The sequence below is a fragment of the Pholis gunnellus genome, assembly GCF_910591455.1.
Source record: "Pholis gunnellus genome assembly, chromosome: 15".
Lineage (NCBI taxonomy): Eukaryota > Metazoa > Chordata > Actinopteri > Perciformes > Pholidae > Pholis > Pholis gunnellus.
In genome coordinates this window covers 9,713,945-9,732,680 of record NC_136542.1, presented here as the reverse complement: position 1 = coordinate 9,732,680, position 18,736 = coordinate 9,713,945, and the positions used below count along the sequence as shown (strand labels likewise).

Below are 18,736 nucleotides of genomic sequence, written 5' to 3'. Positions count from 1 at the left end.
GGATTGAGTGGTCAAACAGTCATAGGGGAAAGGAGGAGCAGGAAAAGTAGGCTAGGTGAAAGGAAGAGTCGATGGTAGACAGGAAAAAGAGAAAGAGAGATAGAGTGGGAGGAGAGGGGTGGGTGATGAGAGAGCTCCTTTTCGGCAGCAGTGGTGCGTAGAGCCAGCGCTGATCTCTGTTTGTGTGTGACCATGCATGGCTATGCACTCACATGCACCCTCACACAAACAGTCACACAACAGACCAAAGCACAAGGACACTTGGGTCTTGGTTTCCTACTCCGATGGGTGAGTTTCAAGGCATTGAAAGGAAGTCGTTTGAACATCTTGTGACATCCATCAATCTTACGCTTCCCCATCGTTCCCACCGTCGGATTTGGCCAGAGATCTCTACGGGGCCATTAACACTTTTACACAATCAGACATGAAAGTTTCAACACTGAAGAGAAGATTTCCAAGATAAGTTTAATAGATCTTTACACAGGCCAGTGTTAGTGTTTGTGTAGAGGTGCATTTTCTCTCCTTACTCTATGTGTGTAGTAGCAAAGACAAAACTTGACTTCCTTGTTGCAAGCTTACCTTTCTAATTTTCCTGCAGAGATAAAACATTAAAACATATCATATGGTAATATAAAAGGAAAGCATGTCCTCTTATTGTCAGCATGGGTTTGTGTTCTGCAAGCTCACACTCAAACCACATTTGGTTTTACTGGTTCATAACTTCCTGATAATTTCCTTAGAAGTTTTCTGGAAGAAACAATTTGATTTAGAAGATATTATATAAAAAAAATTGTCCCTTCATTGAAAGAACTTTAAATCAAAGCAAATATTTATATATTGTTAATTTATTGTCATTATCTTTATTTTCCATATATGTAGAATGTGTTCTTTTTTGCATGTTCAGTTGACCTGCTGTGCTCTAGTGATGTTAAACTGACAGAATAATGTACATCAATTCATTGGAAGTTGGCTGATCAAACAGTGTCGCCGCTTTCATAATTTCATAATTACATAATGAATTAATTACATTCAGGAAACCTTTGAATTCTCAAGAAATGATCTGGTAATTACACTTTCATTTTACATCTTTACAATCCCAACTAAAGGTCACATTCATGATGATTGATAATTGCTATCTTTTTCAGGTTTCATGTGAGTAAACATAAATTAAGAACTTGCCGCCCATGTTAACAGTCAAGAATTTAGCAGTTGCTGTTTCAACTTCATAGCAAATTTTAGAGCAATATATTGTTGTCAGAATGAAGTAACATTTGTTTCAGAATGCATGGTTATTTGTGTTCATCGGGGCCTTCTTTGATTTTTTCCTGCGGTTGAAGTGCAGAGAGAGAAATAGAGAGACTGAAATGAGAATGAATGGGTTTAACAGTTTGATATGTTAAACACAGAGCACTAATGAGGGACGGAGAGATACAAATAAGATGGGGTGAGAGAGAAAGAAACCACAGGTGAGAGAAGCCGTTCACACCGTCAACGAGCTGCTGAAAAGTGAAAGTGGCGTTGACCCACGTCCATGTTACATCCTCTTCTCTTCTTTCTCTTTAAGAACTTATGGTTCTACAGTCTATACACTATAATGTCTTACAATATTTGGAATATGATATTGTATTCAATTACATTTAGATAGTGCAGTAGACAGAGATGGGGCTTTAAATCATTTCAATTCATTTTAAATATGCACTTCAGGACATATAGCGTGGCGTAATGAAGGTGTGCCAACCGTACACAGAAAGTCTTGCTTCTTTCTCCGAACGCTCTTGATTCGATGCCAACTTGCCCTCTAGGGCTTTGTGTCTATGTGTGTGTGTTATATTTCTGAGGGTGTGTGTGAGTGTGTGGGCAAGCTGCACAGCACGCACCCTTGTGTGTTATCACGCCAGATTCCCTCAGGTGCCAGTCCCAACAAGTGCTCACACACACACACGCACACACACACACGCACGCACACACACAAATGAACAGATAAACAGCCGCATGCAATTATACACATGCACATTACTTTCTTTTTGCGTGTTTGTGTACGTGTGCAGTGTGTGGGTGGAAGATAATACACCTGACTAACATGAAGACCTCTGCTTTTGGCTTCCTGATAAAACGACATGCGAGCTTTGACTTTTCTTGCTAGGAAAGTGTGTGTTTGTGTGTGTCTGTGTGTTTTGCTGTGAAGTCATTGTGAAAGTGAACACATCTTGAAGTCATGATCATGATCACAGTTTGTAGTCAACCTCGTCAAATCCGTCTCCATTCATTTCCCAAGGCTTGTCTCTGAATTATTAAATACATATTGTACTTTTAACTCCACCACATTACTTCACTGATCATTTTATCAAATTATTTTTATAGATCAAAATAGAACAACATGTAAAGTAGCTAAAATTTGCTTTTAAAAAACTGTACTGTAATGTACTGTACACATTAATGACAATAATAAACCCAGTAATATAGTATATGTAATAGTATAAACCTCTAAAATAAAAATTAAGTACCTTTAATTAAGTATCATTATGAATGCAGGACTATAACTTTTTTTTAAATTGTGGTATTGCTACTTTTACTTAAGCAAGTAAGTGAGTATTTATTTAGGCACAAGTCAGTATGTAAAAAAGTTAAATACTTTAAAAGTACAGGTTAGGGTTATTGTGTAAAAGGGAAAGAAAAACAACATGTATGTACATGTTTACCCAATACAGACATTGGCTGCAATTCTAAATTTAACAAAAATCTCAATGTTCATTTTTTAAATGTTTGAATGTATTTTTTTTCTGTCTAAATGCACATTTTTAATTCCAGTAATGCTTCACTTTCATTTGGTTCAAAATCATCATTTACGATATAAGCTTCCTTTCAGCCCACCTCTCTATTAAATACATTCTCCCATCTTTTGATCCCAAGAAAATGAAGAAACCAAAACCTGTGCATGACATGGAAATAAAGGGGGAGAGTGAAAAATGATACTGAAAAACTATTAACATGTTAAAGCTGAGTTCCAGGCTTTTCTCATAGTCATTACTAAACATATCACACCTCTGGGATCCCCAATCTCACTCTTTTATTCACTACCATAATGAGATTCAAAACGCTCCTGCCTAGGATTGTCTTGCAAAGTGCTCTCTTGGCCGAACACACTCATACACATGCAAGCCAGTTTCTCTCCAGCCTGTGAAGAGTTAATGATCCTACACCTGTCCTATCAGACACCTGTTTCACTCCTCTCAGCCAATCAGAGAGGAGAGGGAAACTCACTGCTGGCATGAAATAAATCTGGGCCCGGCTCAGAGGGAATCACAACACTTGACTCATCTGTGTGTCACTGATCTCCTCCGCTAGACTGATATACTCACTGACTCAGGAGAGAGAGAAGCTCAAACAAACTGCCAAGCGTTGAAATTAAAGGAACCTATTCCGGCTGACTTGGATTGGAGACATGACCAAAGAGACTGAGTAAGTTCTGTGAGCATATTTGTTTCATATCATAAAATGTTTGCTTTATCACGATTTTCTTTCACAAAATGGAAAACATTTTGATATAAACTTAGTTAAATAGTTGATGTTTTTGTTTTTTTTTGTCTGTGGGGACAGAAACCCCCCTTCTTCCTATTTGCAATGAGACCCCCATGTGAAAGATGGCTGTTTTAAGAAAGGGGTGTTTTGCAGGGGAAATTGATATGGATAGTTTTAACACATACACACACACAATTTGGTCTGTGGTGGTAGTGGGTCTGTTTCGGCTTGCGTTGTTACTAACCTAGGGGCCACAGAGCACAAAAGGAGACCGGGAAATAAGAATCTCCTCTTGAGGTGTTGGACACAGACAGAAGGCAATGACAGCATGTAATGCATTGAATTACATAATGGGGAAACCCTAGACACGAGCCCCCCACCCCCGCCCCGTCCTCTGTGTCTGTGTAAAAACATCTGCACTCAGCTGGTTTTAGGGTAAAATGGAGAATAAGCAATGTAGTTGTGTGGTGTTTATTGAGGCTGCTCGGTGCGAGAAGGAGAGACAGGTGCACCTTAGAGCAGGTGTATGAGGTTAGTTTTAGTATTTGTGTTGTAGCTGAAATATCAAGGAAACAGACATAAACAAAAGCTATAATCTAATGTTATAATGCACAGTATTCGATATGCAAATACAGAATGTCTTGTATTCCAGGGGTGGGCATTTGAATGCAGCACTCTTTCATTAATCCTTGTGAGAAACCACTGGATTTCTCCCTAAGCTGTGGTTCTGTTGTGGTTGGGAACACCTGTGGTCTTTTCCTCCTGTCAGCACATTTAATTATCTGTTTATCCAGAGTAAACTGCAGCTATTTGTTCATTAGCTACTTCAGGTAAACTCCAAAGGGGGATTTTTCTGGTAGGCAGGATATTTAAAATCCAATGTCACCGTGAGTCTTTCCAAACAAATTCAATCCTCTGACCCCCCCCCCCCCCCCCTCCCCCCTCCCCCACCCTTTTTATTTTTTTTCACGAGTGGTATGGAAAGCCAGAACTCCCCACGTGTGGTTATCCATTCACTTTGTAAGAACATCTTGTCATCTCTTTTAAATTCTATGCAAATAATAGAGTTTATATAGGATTCAACAATGTAGTTTTTGGTCCTTTCACAACTCCAGCAACCAGAAACCACAAGATGTGTGTGTGTGTGTAGTGTGTTAGTGGGTGGCCCTTGGCTTTTTTAAGTCTTTTTGACACCATTGCTTTTGAGCGATGTTACTCAGCTTTGTGGTTTTGCAATCGAAACCGTCCATGCTCAGAGGCAAGTATGTGCAGCATCCTGCGGCTCAGGTACTGCTGTTAAACGTACCCTCACTCTGTCCGTGTCAAATAAGCATTTAAATTACTTGAATATAGTTATTATAGACCGCTAGATAATTCTACATGTTTACCCTTTTTCTTCTGTTTACAGTATATTTTGAGTCGTCAATCTAATCAATCACTGTCAACTCTTTTCTCCACTCTGCAGGACTCTGGGACTGGTCTTTCAGAGCGAGAACTTCAACTATAACCGTTACAATAACTACGACATGGACTCCTGGTCCTACCTGGAGAGCCCTATCCTCGAGCAGAACCCCTCCAAATCCAGACTCCACCCAGGAGACGACATGGCCGCCTTAACCATGCTTTATGAACAGTGCAAGGTATACAAGTGGAATTAGTAGTAATGAAAACTTAACTCAATGTTAACCCCAAGATTAATTCTAACTTTCTACCTCCGATCACTTAAAAAATGAAATCTTTTTAATTTTCCAGAACCAGAAAGATCAGAAGATTGTTCCCAGCCACCGTATTGGCAACATCTGCAAAACAGATAGGTAAGACACAAGTTTACCAAACTGTTGCTGTTGTAAAATCCTTTACATGTTTTTATATAAATCGTTTTTTTTTTAGCAAAATCACCCCAAAAATCTAGATAAAAAAGAAAATCTTCAAAATCTATTCACAGTAATTTTAAGAAAAGCTGCATGATTCAGCTTGTCTCCATCCCCTGATGTCACTGAATAAAATGTATTAGAGAGGGCGTTAAAAAGAAAGGCAGGGCTTTGGGAGGCCATAAACATGTGAGCGGGTAATCCCCAAGTCAAACATAGTCAGGGGGGATCATTGTCTACCTCTCCAGTCCTTCCATCCATCTCTCCTCTCTCTATCATCGTCTCTGTTTTGCTTAAAGAGTTTCACAACAGGCCTCCCTCTGTCTTCACTGAGCTCTCCATTCCTACATCTTGTTAGGTGGGTGAGAAACGGCCATTGTTGGGGCGCAGCGTTGTCCCCTCAGACATTTTGAACAGGGAAACTCAAACACAGAGAAGAAAAAAAGATGGATTAAGAGACAAATAGTACCCACCCAGACTCAAACCGCGTCTTTCTGCAAGTTCACCTTGCAGTAGCTGTGTGTGCTTTTGCGGACTGTTATATATTTGCACAGGCTGTCTGCAGGCTTATGTCATGTTTAACACAGTTAGTCACTTAACGGTTGTTTGCTTCCTTGCTCTCTTGGTACCTTGGCGGAGTAGTCATAGAGATCTCTTTTTTTTCTCACTCGGCCAGGCATCTAACCAACACCAATGAGCTTGGTTCATTGGAGGCGTCCACCAACGTCATGAAGATCCTCTCTGAGTGCCATTCCCAAGAGCTTTTGGAATCCAAGCAGAACGCCTCACTGCCTATCTCTGCTCCCACCGCCTCAGACACCTACGCCACGCTGACCAGCGTCGTGGCAGACCCTTATGACAAGCAGGAGCTCAGCATCATCTTTGATTCCCTGCTGACCGGTTCTTTCCCCGATCATAGCACCGAGGTAAATTTAGCTTCATTATTTAAAAGCTAAGCCCTGTTCCCCATGTGTTCTATTTGGTATTTCTCCGGGCCTCTCCCTCTTTCCTTTCATTAACAAATGTCTTTTTGTGAATTTCAGACTCTTCCCTATAACGATCCCTTCACCGAAGGCCAGTCCAGCCCGGTCTACTCAGGCTCCTACACCGCCTCTCCACCAGAGAGGTTCAGGAATGAGTTCCAGTTTTCCCTGGGAGCTCCTTTGGCTTCTTCTTACAAGTCCAGTGAGCTGCCCATGGTCTACCTGAACAAGGGCCAGTTCTACCCCATCACTCTCCAGGGAGTGGACAGCAGTGCCTGCCTCACTGCCACTAAAGTCAAGGTGAGTCATTGGGACACATTGTCAGGAAAAATGTTGAAATCATTCTCCAGAGTTGTCCTGTTATTACTGGTGACTATTGTTCTTAGTGGCATCCTTCCCTTCAGGCTTTTTTAAACTGGCGCATGATTGACACCAAAATTCTTTGCGTGCCACCAAGCCAACCCATCCCAAAAACATGTCCCTCCCTTGGAGCCAGCTCCTCTGTGACTAATTCCCTGCTGACACCCTGCACACTGGGGTGGTACCATTAAAATGACAGTGTCCTGCCCTGTATAATTTATCCTTACGCTGGTGTAATGAGGCCAGAGTGCAGCGGAGCTCAGCTCAACTCCACAACAGAGTGGAGAAAAGGAGGAGTGGACGAGGACAGGGGAGGAGGTGTGGTGTGGTTTTAAAACATAGGCGACAAGCCTTTTCTTTGTCAAGCGAATCAGAGGATAAGAATACACACAAACACACACCAGCTTACTGCAAATAGCTAGATGACAATGTGGTGAGAAAAGGGGGGATTTGGAGTGATAAATGAAACGGAGATTCTTCGACATCTAGGCCGGTGAAAGAATTCCACTCAGTTTGGGCAAACGTACCTAATCGTCTGCTTTTCTGTCAACTTTCTTTCTCCGCTTCAGACAGTGGTGATGGCTGTGTTTGAGAATGACAAGAACCCCGAAATGCAGCTCCGCTTTTGGAATCACTGGCACGCACGTCAGCCAACCGCCAAGCAGAGGGTCATTGACATCGGTATGTTCGTCACACGTACAAAAAATACGCATGCAACATCGCTGTACACCTGTTAACAGACACGAAAGTGAAAGATTCCCTCACTGTGCTGTGATATGTTACGTAAGAGAATCGACACATCACTCTTATCTATTAACATGTAAAGAAGATTGAAAATGTGTTTTCTTTCCCCTTTCATAGCGGACTACAAAGAAGTTTTCAGCGGCATTAGCAACGTAGAGGAGTTGTCCTTCAACGCTCTCTCCTTTGTGTGGAACCCCAATGAAGAGGCCAAGGTAAACACATGTACACAGAAGCATGCAAATATGTTTTATATAACCTGGCTATGTAAGGCCAGGGAAGGAACAGAACAGGTGGAGGATTTAGAAGAAAATAGACGAAAGGTAGAAAAGGGAGGTGGAGAGGAGAAGGAGTGGCTGGGGAGGAATCCCAGAAATGTGTTTGGCCCCGAGGCTCCTGTCACCACAGCGGGCGAGAGCCGCGACGGCTTGTACGAGCTTCTCTGCGGCCCAAAGGCGCTGGGGCGGGGCCACCAAACCTGCTGCAGGTGGAAAAAAAAAAGCAGGAAGAAGTGAAATTATCAGCAGAAAATGTGAGAATAGAGAGGTCTAAGACTGTGCTTTAATGAATAAACAAATAAGAAAAATTGGACGTCAGAGAGAAACACGTTTGAGGTCTCTTTTTTTTAATTGTGTACATAATGGAATGACATGCAGAAACAATATCAGTGGTTAAAAACATGATGACGACATGACGTACTTAAATTACCTACTCCTTTCCTCACAGATTTACATCGGCATCAACTCCCTCAGCACAGACTTCTCGGCTCAGAAGGGAGTTAAAGGCCTGCCTCTAAACCTGCAGATCGACACGTACGACTTCAGCTCGGGAACCAACCAGCTCCTGCACAGAGCCGCTTGCCAGGTCAAGATTTTCTGCGATAAGGTATGTAGCTTGTGTCTTATCCATTCATTCGTCTTTTCTCACACACACACACGCACGCACGCACGCACGCACGCACACACACATACAACATTTGGCAATTTTTGGAGTCAAAGTAATTATTGTAACCATGTGATCGTGTGTCCTCTCAGGGTGCTGAGAGGAAGATGCGTGATGAGGAGAGGAAGAGAAGCAAAAGGAGGGTGAAGCCAGATGCCAACAGTAAGTGTTGCCAACAGAAAGCACGTCTTAAAGACATTTCATCCGTTTGAGAGAGTGTATTCTAACTTCTGCTTTTGTCTCCAGCCAACAAGTCTTTAGTGAGCAGCTCCAGCGACTGTACCTTCTTCCAAACCCTGGATGATCACATCACCCAGCCAGTTCTCTTCATTCCAGAAACACACCTCTCCAGCTTACAGCGCATGGTAGGTCCCCCTTTAACTATCTCGTCTCCTCTCGTCTCCTCCTGTGTTGAGTGAATCATGTTAACGACCCCTGTATCCCTGTAGGCAGTAGCACAGGCACGAGAGAGGCAGGGAAAAAACTGTGGGAAAGTATGCGGTGGGAAGGGGAGGGGGTGGTGTCAGCGAAAGTGAGGCGAAACACAGACTTGGGATCAGATGAGCTAATTGGAGTCGAAACCAGGCAGAAGTACAAGCCGCTACAGCTACTGACACTGAGATTAAGCTATGGGGGCTTACACACAAAAACACACGCACACCTGGTGCAACAACTCACAGACACCTGACACACAGTATGGGCCAGCCCTCATATTCTCAGGGGGTTTTTTTTCACACACAATTGCAAAAACAGTGAGTTGAGAGTGCTGTTCAGACAGGCCAGTTTACTCACACCGTGGAGTCAATAGGGACATGTGTTAGAGCGAGTGTGTAGGGGGAAAACGGTGGATTTCATTTAGATACAACTCTCCTGATTTACAGTGAGTGAAACTGTTGAAAAATTAAACCAGCAATTACAAAATAACTTCATGATACAATACCTGAGAGTCTGCTGTGAATGGCAGTAAAGGTCTTTGATTGGCTGGCACAATAAAGCGTCCTATCTGTGTCTCTCCATCAGTGCCCACGCTTACGCAGTTTAGAGGTTATGGGAAAAGCAGTCTTAAAGTAATGATAACATTCTTCTTTGACGGTATTGCGCACAGATGACGGTGGGAAAGGTGACTTCAAGCAATGCTTTTATCAGTGGAGTGGTGTCTAATCAGATCTCTGGTCTCCTCTCTGTTTTTCTCTTTGTCTCTCTAGGCCCCTCCCGTGGACGAGGTTGAAAGGTGAGCGTCGAAAGCACATGGCGACATTAACAGCCGTACGTCACAGCCAGTTATTTCTGAATAAACACATAGTGGCTGTTTTAGTCTAACGTGAACGTCTGTTGTGTTTTCCCCAGGAGTTCTATGAAGAGATTGTATCCAGAGAGAGACCAGATCAGCTCTCCACCAAGCAAACAAGCCCGCAGAGAAGACCCACAAAGAGGTACGTGGAAAACTAAAAGTCTAAAGTGAGAAAAAGAAGATGCAATCAACAATGAGCCAATTAGCTTTCCTCGTCTTTTTAGCTAAATGTTTTAATTCCTTCTCTCGCTTTCCAATAGTTCTGCTGTACGTGAGGACGCACGCTGACGAGGTGTTTGATGCGCTCATGCTCAGCGCGCCAACCGTTTCAGGCCTACGGGAAGCTGTAAGTAACAAACTCAGACTTCAAACTGTATTATCTGACCTGATTTCAGAGGTGGATATAAACACACACACACACACCTCCCCCTTGTCTCGGTTGTTGCCTTCCAAAAAACTCACATCATGCTCACATGTGTTACCCTACGTTATCTCTCAAGTACATTGTCTTTCTTTCAGCAGGAGATCATGCTAACTCTCACGCTCCTTTTCTTTACTCAGGTTTCAGAAAAGTACGGTGTTCAAAAAGACACCATCGGAAAAATCTACAAGAAGTGCAAGAGAGGGTGAGTAACTCATTATTTCTTTGTTATGTCTAAGTTGGTTTAAAATAGTGCATTTGACACAGACGATGTGCATAAATGCAGGGCTTAGTTTGTGCTTTTAATCTCATTCTCCTTTAAGGAAAGTCATGTCGTCAGACTGGGTAGGTAGGTTAGTTGGCTCGGTTTCCTGGAATGTGTTAATTGCAGCTCCTCCGAAAGAAAGACAGATGACTGAGGGAGGATGAAAAGATTTCAAAAGTCTTACAGATGAGTCATGGTCAATTGTTGCCTTTATGTTTTCATAGCCTAATCGGAGCATCAGGAAGTATTTTGGTGTTGAAAGAGATATCTAGTGGCTTCCAGTTACTACCTAAAGGTTGTCCATCAAGTTGTGATCTTTTTTTAATCTGTCACGAGTCACATTTCTATCAGCTGAACTTTGAGTTAGGTCAGACGAGTTTATACGCACTGCCCGTCTCCTGCGCTGATTGTCGGTGCTTTAGATTCATTAAAAAAAAGGTGGCACTCCAGTGGTAATGGAAAGGTCACCTTTTCTCTTCGTGACTGATTACTCACACAGATCTTCTTGTAAAGTTATTAACATCCTTGCCAGCACAGGTTAGCAGAATTTCCAAATGATGCATCGACTGTAACTCGCACAGCCAGTTGCTGTCAAACTGATAATAGTCTGGGGTCACCTCCTGTAAAATAACAGAGGAGATCAGAGGGCTTTTTCTTGAGACTGAAACACCTTTGGGTGATTTTTCTGCGGTTTCCTGCTTGCTGCTGGCAGCTGTCATTTGAGGGGGAGCAGCTAAGCTAACAGGTTGGGTTACATTCTCCTTGCTGTTCCCTCCCTCCTCTTTCGCTCTTGTCTTCAATCAACCCTGTCGCTGCAGGCAGAATGCATGAGCCGCTGGTTACCTCAGTCATTAAATCCTTAAAGATTTAAAGGTTAGCGTTGGTCGAGAAGGAAGAGAGTGACCTGATTTACTACCTCTGTTGTTGTTGTTGTTGTTGTTGCAACAAGAATCGTCCTACAAAGGAATGACATGCGTTTAAACCAAACAAACTCTGGCGACCTGTTGCCTATGTCACACTTAAGTGAAAAGAGACACACTATTAAGGCAATTTGGCCCTTTTTCCGTGCAGCACATTTTCCTTGCAATCACTGAGATAACCTTGCTCGTCTCTTCTTCAGGATTTTCGTCAACATGGACGACAACATCATCCAACATTACACCAACCAGTCGGCCTTCCTCATTGAGATGTCCGAGGTCGTCAGCGGTCAGTTCCAGATCACCCTCATTGAAGTATGAGAGCAAGAAGCCCGCTCCATTGAAGAATGTAACGAATCCTCGCTGCCTGTTTGAACCATCTCTAATAGCACTGCTCAGTCAAAGACAATGTCAGCTGTGGACTGCCAAAACCAATGAGAGAACTGGGCTGAAGAGAGAGAGAGAGAGCAGTTTTTAAGATTTCGGTTGAAAAAGCCAATTCGTTTTCTCGATGTTGTAAATACCACTCGCCCCATGATTTTGTTATTTGAATTGTAACGTAAGAGCAATTATGATATGAGCATCCTGTGTATATATCATGTAAATAGAACTTAATATGACAGTGTTTTATAAACTTTCCACATATTGTATTTCAATTTTTTTTACAGAGCTCTGCACATGATTTGTGTATTTTTCAGCATTTTCAGAGGTTGCTATTCTTGCTGCTTTTAATGTATCCATCATTTCTTCTACAAGAGCCAATGGTGCGTTTCCTCACCCACAACCTACTTATGATGTTTTTTTCACTGCCATAAATATCTTCCTGTAGGTTCCTGTTAGTTTCACGACTAAAATGGCCCGATGGTTTGATTCAGAACCTAAAGTCAGACATTTCCACCCATAAAACCAAATAGTTAGGATAATAGTTAGTATTGGCCATCATTTTGTTCAGAGTTGTGGACATTTCCTTTCTTTACAGTGTAACCCCAGAGTTTTCCTGGAAACAGTTCAAACCCCCAAACCCCGAGGCCTGCCAGAGGACTTTTTTTTATAGTATGTGTGTGTGTATGTATGTGTTTGTGTCTGTGTAAAAAGTTGTAGGATTTTTTTCCCCCTTTTACGTTATGCATCATTTCAAAACAAGCATGTATCCCTGTAATATTTCATTATTATATCATGGCAATTCTGGTTGTATTAGTCACATCTTGCCTCTTTTGTACGAAAATAAAGAAAATGCATAATAGGTTTTGTGGCTGTCTCTTAATTATACATACAGATCTAATTTAAAAGCTAGCCAAGGATCAATTATTACTGGTGTTTGTGTGTGTTTTCTCTCATCTCTCCATAATAATCGCATATTAGAACTATAGAGACAGCTGATTCAGTTCTCTCTACAGATCAAACAAAAGCACGTATCCTATCTGCATGAGAGAGGTTCGGTCTTTTGTTTTGTTTCTTTGGTACGTCTGGGTCTTGGGGGGGGGGGTTCACAATCCAACTAGGCAGCACACATGCGTTGAAGAAGAAAAGCTTTCCCTATTTGGTGACACTGGCAACAGGGAGAGGCAATCCTGTCCTAGATATAACACACACATCCTTCAGCAAGTCAAAGAGAGAGAGGCACTACACGCACACACAGAAAGTGAGACAGAGAGGCAGACGGTCGGGGCAAGCAGACAAAAACAGGCGCAGACAAAAGGACAAACAGAGGCAGAGACGGGCGGGGAGGCTGCTGAAGCAGGGATAAACGGGAAGGAAGAGAGAGCAAGAATAACGGAGAGGTGGCCGCTCCATCTCCCGCCTGAGAGAGAAACATGTTAGCCATTCAGATGAGAGCAGGGAGGCAGCCGGAGATCTGCAGTGAGAAACCAACAACCCCTCCTGAATGGTAAGTAACTCAGACTATGTGGACTGCGTCTCTTTGTGTGTTTGCATTCGCTAGAAAATGTGCCTGCATGAGAGAAAGTGTTTGGGCTATTAATAACCCGACTAGTATATCCATCATTTTCAATTCATGATAAGCCTCTTGGATGTTGTGCCTCTCTGCAGATGTTCCCACACCATATCCCTCTTGCCGTCTCTGCATCAAAACAAACGCAGCATCTGGTGAAGTCACTGCTGTTTGTATTTGTTTGTAATAAGCATTACAAACAAATACAAATGCGGCTTAGTGATAACAGAGTTGCAGCAGAGAAGCAGTTGATGTCCTGACAGCTGGGTCAGGTCTCTCCGATCCTCTTGTGTCGTCATCTCTCTTTCCCATCAAAGCCAAAACATTCTGGTAGCAGCGCAGGAAATGATGCCATGTTTCTAATTGCAATGTTAACATACACTGTGATTCTAGACACAGATGACACTTGACAACAGCTATGTGTTTATGAAATTACACTCTACTCACAGATTTATACAACATCCGGACATGCATTTTCATGGCACATTTCTATTTTATTTAATATTCTAGTTTGTTCCGGTGTATTCCATTCTTGTGCATCCTGGCGTAGTTCAGTAAATCTCTCCTGTCTATTCTTAGACTGATATCCACTCGGTTGTCTTTGATCTTTTCTAAATTAAATTCCCCAGTGCCTTCAAGGGTGATCGGTCAGTCTAAATATCAGTAACCCTTCAGTGACATTTCCAGCAGGGAAATATCTTACCATTAATTAGATCAAATTTACAAATAGAATTCATGTAGGCTGAGCATCCTCTCCAGAGTGCACCAAAACAAATACAAGCTGATTTTTGGCTTACAAATTAATTTTCCACAGTTGCCAGTTCACCAGTGACATAAATTAGTTAGATTTTCTATTGTATGTCTTGCTTGTAAATACTACATTTTAGGATTAAATCAACATTAAAAAAAACAAACAGAAGAAACTCAGAAACAGTTGGCGTCATATGTCGTCATATTTTTTTCTTATCTAAGACGTCATCATGTTATCACTGTTGTGTGTGTTTGTTTGACAAAGATGTTTACTGATTATAGATGCTTGTGTATGTGTGTGTGTGTGTGTGTGTGAGTGTGTGTGTGTGTGTGTGTGTGTGTGTGTGTGAGTGTGTGATGGTGTGTGTGTGTGTGTGTGTGTGTTTGTTGATCTGCATTAGTCCCACATGTCTTCAAGTTGTTTTGTCTTGGTCCCAGAGGGCAATGTTTCTTTCTTTCCTCCTCTGGACCTCGATCTGCATTCAGACACTGGCCTGACATCACCAACCAAACTAAATTCTTACAAGGTCATTGTTTGCCATCAATTGTCAAGCTTTGAGAAAACAACAACACACCCTCCTGCTCACACACACACACAAAACACACAAATGCACGACAGAAGTCAAACATGCCAACATTTGTTACAAGCCAATACACAAGCTGATCAGGTCTTGTACAGACAGGAGTCCCATTAGGTTTTATGATAAATAAAGCAACACACACACTGTCACGTTGAGACTGGCCAGGTTAGCGTATCCTAGCAACAGAGACAGATATCGACCATTTGATCTTTTCCTGTCTAGCGGTGGAGCAGTGAAGCCGAACCTCCTTCTGCTTTCTCAAGCGGCCGGAGCGCTCGTCTCTGCTCCACCTCACACCTCTGTTGTCTTTCATATCTCTCTCTCCCTCTCTCTCGCTCTCTCTCTCTCCATCTCTCTTCTCCATCACTTTGAGCTGACATGCACCGCTCTGACCAAATCTTTCTCCTTCACTCAGACTGTCACAATGAAGAATCTGCAGCTAAAAGAGTTTTGACGAAGAGGTAATGGATGAATTTCTATTTTGAACTTCTGTTCTTGTCACTGTACTGACTCCCTTTGATTTTGCTATTAGCTGAATTACACCTTTTTGTGAAGAAATTATTTGAAGTTTTAAGTTCTTTGTTTTTTTTTACAGACACAGATCGGCAGCGTATGCTCAGAGGAGACATTTGTGACTGGATTTTATTCTATGTGAACACTGAGAAACAACAGAAGACAAAAAAAAAAGAATTCTGAACAGATCCACACTGTTATGAGGGGTCCCATGACACTGACACATAATAATTACAAGCAGCATCCACTGTCATCTTTCTTTTGGAAAACACTCTCAGTGTTGAGCACAGGTACTGTGCAGCTCTGTTTTATTTTGGCTAATTAGTTATAATCTGCAGAGTCTTTCTAAAGAACCAGAGTTGCACCACTTGCGATGCACACTCCAGCCTCCATGGTGACGGGGATTGTCTTCGCCCCTTTGGGATTGGTCCTCGTCTTCACTGCCGCCATCACACCTCAGTGGAGAGAGGGACAGACACGTCTGGGCATGGCAGGCACGGGGTCATTTCTTCGGTCAGGAGGAAAAGGTCAGGTGACGGGGGTCAGGTCCGGATCGATGGAGGTGCTGCTCTTACTGCGCTCTGATGGACTTTGGGAGAGCTGCCTGCAGGTGGAGAACTCAGAGCTGAAGCAGTGCTGGCCTGTTGCAGGTCCATATTGGAGAGACCCGAGGGTTCGCCTGGCACAAGGTTTGATCCTGACCTCGTTGTTCCTGTGCGGCACTGGCATTGTGCTGGCGTGTATCGGGGTCCGGTGTTGGACAGATATACCTCTGAGAGGTGTAGCAGCTACAGGTGGACTCCTGGTGTTGATGGCCGGGCTGCTGAGCCTGACTGCACTCGGGGTGTACACCCACAACCTTGTAAGACTGGGGATGGCAGATCCAAATAAGAGGATCAATAACCCCAGGTTCCCTCACCTCAGCCTGCATCCTGGCTGCTCGCTCTACTTTGGGTGGCTGGGTTCATGTTTACAGATGCTGGGAGGCAGTGCTCTGCTGTTCAGCTTCAAACGACCGAGATACCCGACTTGCCCTTCCTGCCCAAAGCTACCTGTCTGCCCTGCATGTCGTTCATGTACCGAGATCACCAACAAGCCAGACACCGAAGTATATGAGGTCAGCTGTTAGAATGTCAACCTCACACTAAAAATACTTTAAAGGTAAAAGTTTGCAGCTCTTATGCGAATGTCCAATCAGTGTTGATGGTAAATGTAGCCAATTGAAGCTATAAATTCAGTTGGTGCTTACATTGACTTACATTAATTTCCTAGAGACTTACCTTAACCATATCCGAATCCTAATCCTTATCCTTACTCTAACCTTAACCTAACCTTACCCTAACCTTCAACCAAGTTTTAACCCTAAATTGTAATGATTTAGGTTTGGGGACTTGCATTTTGTCCTCAAAAGGAAGGCGAGTCCCCCCCCCCCCCCACACACAGTTTTATGTCCCTACAACATTAGTAATACACACACCCACCCTACAGGACTGTCGTTGCTCTACTTCAAAGAAGTACAGCTACTCTTACAACAACCAGTTGGTGTTTTCAGTTCCGGTTCTGGAGGGTCCTCGCCGGCCATATTGTCCCTGGTTGTTAACTCTGGCTCAAATAAATACAGCTGAATGTCTGAGTCAGCCAAAACACTGTAAACTGCATCCTTGTTCATTACATCCTCTGCATTTATATTTTGGGACGCCTTTTTTGCTTTTTGCATTAGAAACAAAGATAACGAAGTTCTGTTTTTGAGCTACAGCTAAAGCTCAGCCCCCTGGCTACCAAGAGAAATCCAAGCTGCCTGTAGTTCTTCCTTGCCACAAACCACATCATTGTCATGTCAAATGAAGGCACTGGATGCAGTAAGAACAATAGATCTTGCAGCCACAAATTTAGCTAAATTCAATCAGCACATGCCGAGGAATTTATTGCTCCGATCGACCACATTTACAATCAACACCGATTGGACATCCACATAAAACGAGCTGAATTTTCCCTTTAAAACATTAGTAAAGAAGAGAAAATCTGAACACATAGGCACTAAAGTCCCTTTCAACTCATCAGCTGATAAATCTGCCAACTAAGGTAATTAGTCAATTCATAAATTACTGTGAACCACAGGACATTACCACTACTTGATTAATGGACTGGTCAGGTATGAGCATGATGGATGTACAGTAATTGCATCTTGATGGAGACAGAGTGATAATTGTGGTTGGGTGTAAAATTCAAAGTGATGAATGAAAGAATACAAAGATTGTTACAGAAGTAAGTTCCTGCTGCCTTTAACTGCAACATGACTGAAGTATCTCTCTGTGCTGCCTTTTACATTGTAGCCATGCCTTTGTACTGTTAGCTGTTTTTGTGTCCGAACAAAACTGTGAAATTTTAAATATTTGTGATAAATTATAAGTTGCTTAGATAGTGTTACGGCTTTGAATAAAGACTATTGAACAAGCTTGTTTTAGATATATATATATATAGTTATAACTGGATTCCATCGGTACTTAGTTTTACGATGATGGAAATCTTGTTTTCCTTGTAAATGTGGTTCTGTGGATTGGAGAGAACAATCTTAAATCATTTTTTCAGTAATTGCAATCTTGCTTTTATTATTTTCTCAATTCAATCACTGGAGGCAATTAAAAAAAGACCAGTCCTGTAAGTCCCATTACTGTAACAACATTACAAATGATCTGCCAATTTCTCCGCCTGCAGGGAAATCTGCATCTAATGAATGATATTCCCGACGTCCAGAACAGTGAGGAGATGAAAAGTGTTTGAGGAGGATGTACAGCAGGGTGTTGTTTGTTCTTTGTAAATGATTCGTTGGTGTTAACTTATGACAGTGTGTTCATACTTGGTGGTGCATTCTGCATTGAATAAAACATTTCAGCAGTGTATCACTGTGTGCTTTATCCTAGTTTATGTGCCATCGAGAGTAAAGTCAGATTAAGGTATGTTTCAATAGAAAAAAGCTATAATTAAAGACCCTGTCTCCACACAAAGCTGAGCGGCAGAGACCATCTCAGCCCACGCACAGCGGACAAAGTCCCTTCAGTGAATTAGCAGAACGAGCCCCATTATGTGAAGAGTTCACGTCCTGAAGAGCAGTTCTTTCAGTCAGCAGCAAACGTCATTCAGCAAGAAACAGCAAGAGAAACACATAGTTGTTAGAAGTTCAATATATTAAATTTGGCACCGACCTGAGTCACTAATTTATATGGTTGAGAAAACAAATGACAGTAAATGTAGGCAGTTAGTGGAATGAAATTAAAAGATGTTTGAAAAATGGAGTCACTGATACAATAGAATGGAATTTGCCAGTAAACTGTGTGCTTCAGTAGAACAAATGTCTTTGAATTATTATTTATTTTTTCATAATTTGCCTATGTGAGTGTCAACAAATACACTGTGCTGTAACACTATACGTTCATTGCATTCAGACAGTATACAGACCTCACTTTTTTCACACTTTGTTGTAGCCTTTTGCAAAAATCATCTAAATTGATTTCCCCCCTCATCAATCTACACTGAACACAGCAAAATGCCTCAGTGAAAACAGGATTCTTGCAACATATATTTGGGAAATGTATAAAAAAAAAAAGACACTTCACGTTTAGCTCAGGTGCCG

General features: G+C 42.2%; 2 protein-coding genes across 2 annotated transcripts; both read left to right on the top strand.

Moving 5' to 3' along the window:
- The first annotated feature begins 3,314 nt into the window (after positions 1–3,314).
- grhl3 (grainyhead-like transcription factor 3) lies at positions 3,315–12,553 on the top strand. The gene is made up of 15 exons (XM_079174060.1): positions 3,315–3,459; positions 4,985–5,159; positions 5,272–5,333; positions 6,067–6,316; positions 6,434–6,673; positions 7,303–7,414; positions 7,595–7,689; positions 8,201–8,359; positions 8,509–8,578; positions 8,663–8,781; positions 9,622–9,647; positions 9,764–9,849; positions 9,968–10,053; positions 10,269–10,333; positions 11,514–12,553. Exons 1-15 carry the CDS (start codon positions 3,443–3,445, stop codon positions 11,629–11,631), a joined length of 1,680 nt encoding a protein of 559 aa, XP_079030186.1. The 5' UTR covers positions 3,315–3,442; the 3' UTR covers positions 11,632–12,553.
- A 2,925-nt stretch (positions 12,554–15,478) lies between these two features.
- cldn23l (claudin 23-like) lies at positions 15,479–16,234 on the top strand (the record flags this gene model as incomplete). Its single annotated transcript, XM_079175019.1, has 1 exon — positions 15,479–16,234. The coding sequence occupies one exon, from the start codon at positions 15,479–15,481 to the stop codon at positions 16,232–16,234; it is 756 nt and encodes a 251-aa protein (XP_079031145.1).
- Positions 16,235–18,736: the final 2,502 nt, after the last annotated feature.

Excerpts from the sequence above, each read along its gene's own strand:
- grhl3 (XM_079174060.1), top strand. Across the intron at positions 7,415-7,594 it reads GCAGAGGGTCATTGACATCG|CGGACTACAAAGAAGTTTTC; the intron begins GTATGTTCGTCA and ends CCCCTTTCATAG. Across the intron at positions 8,360-8,508 it reads TCAAGATTTTCTGCGATAAG|GGTGCTGAGAGGAAGATGCG; the intron begins GTATGTAGCTTG and ends GTGTCCTCTCAG.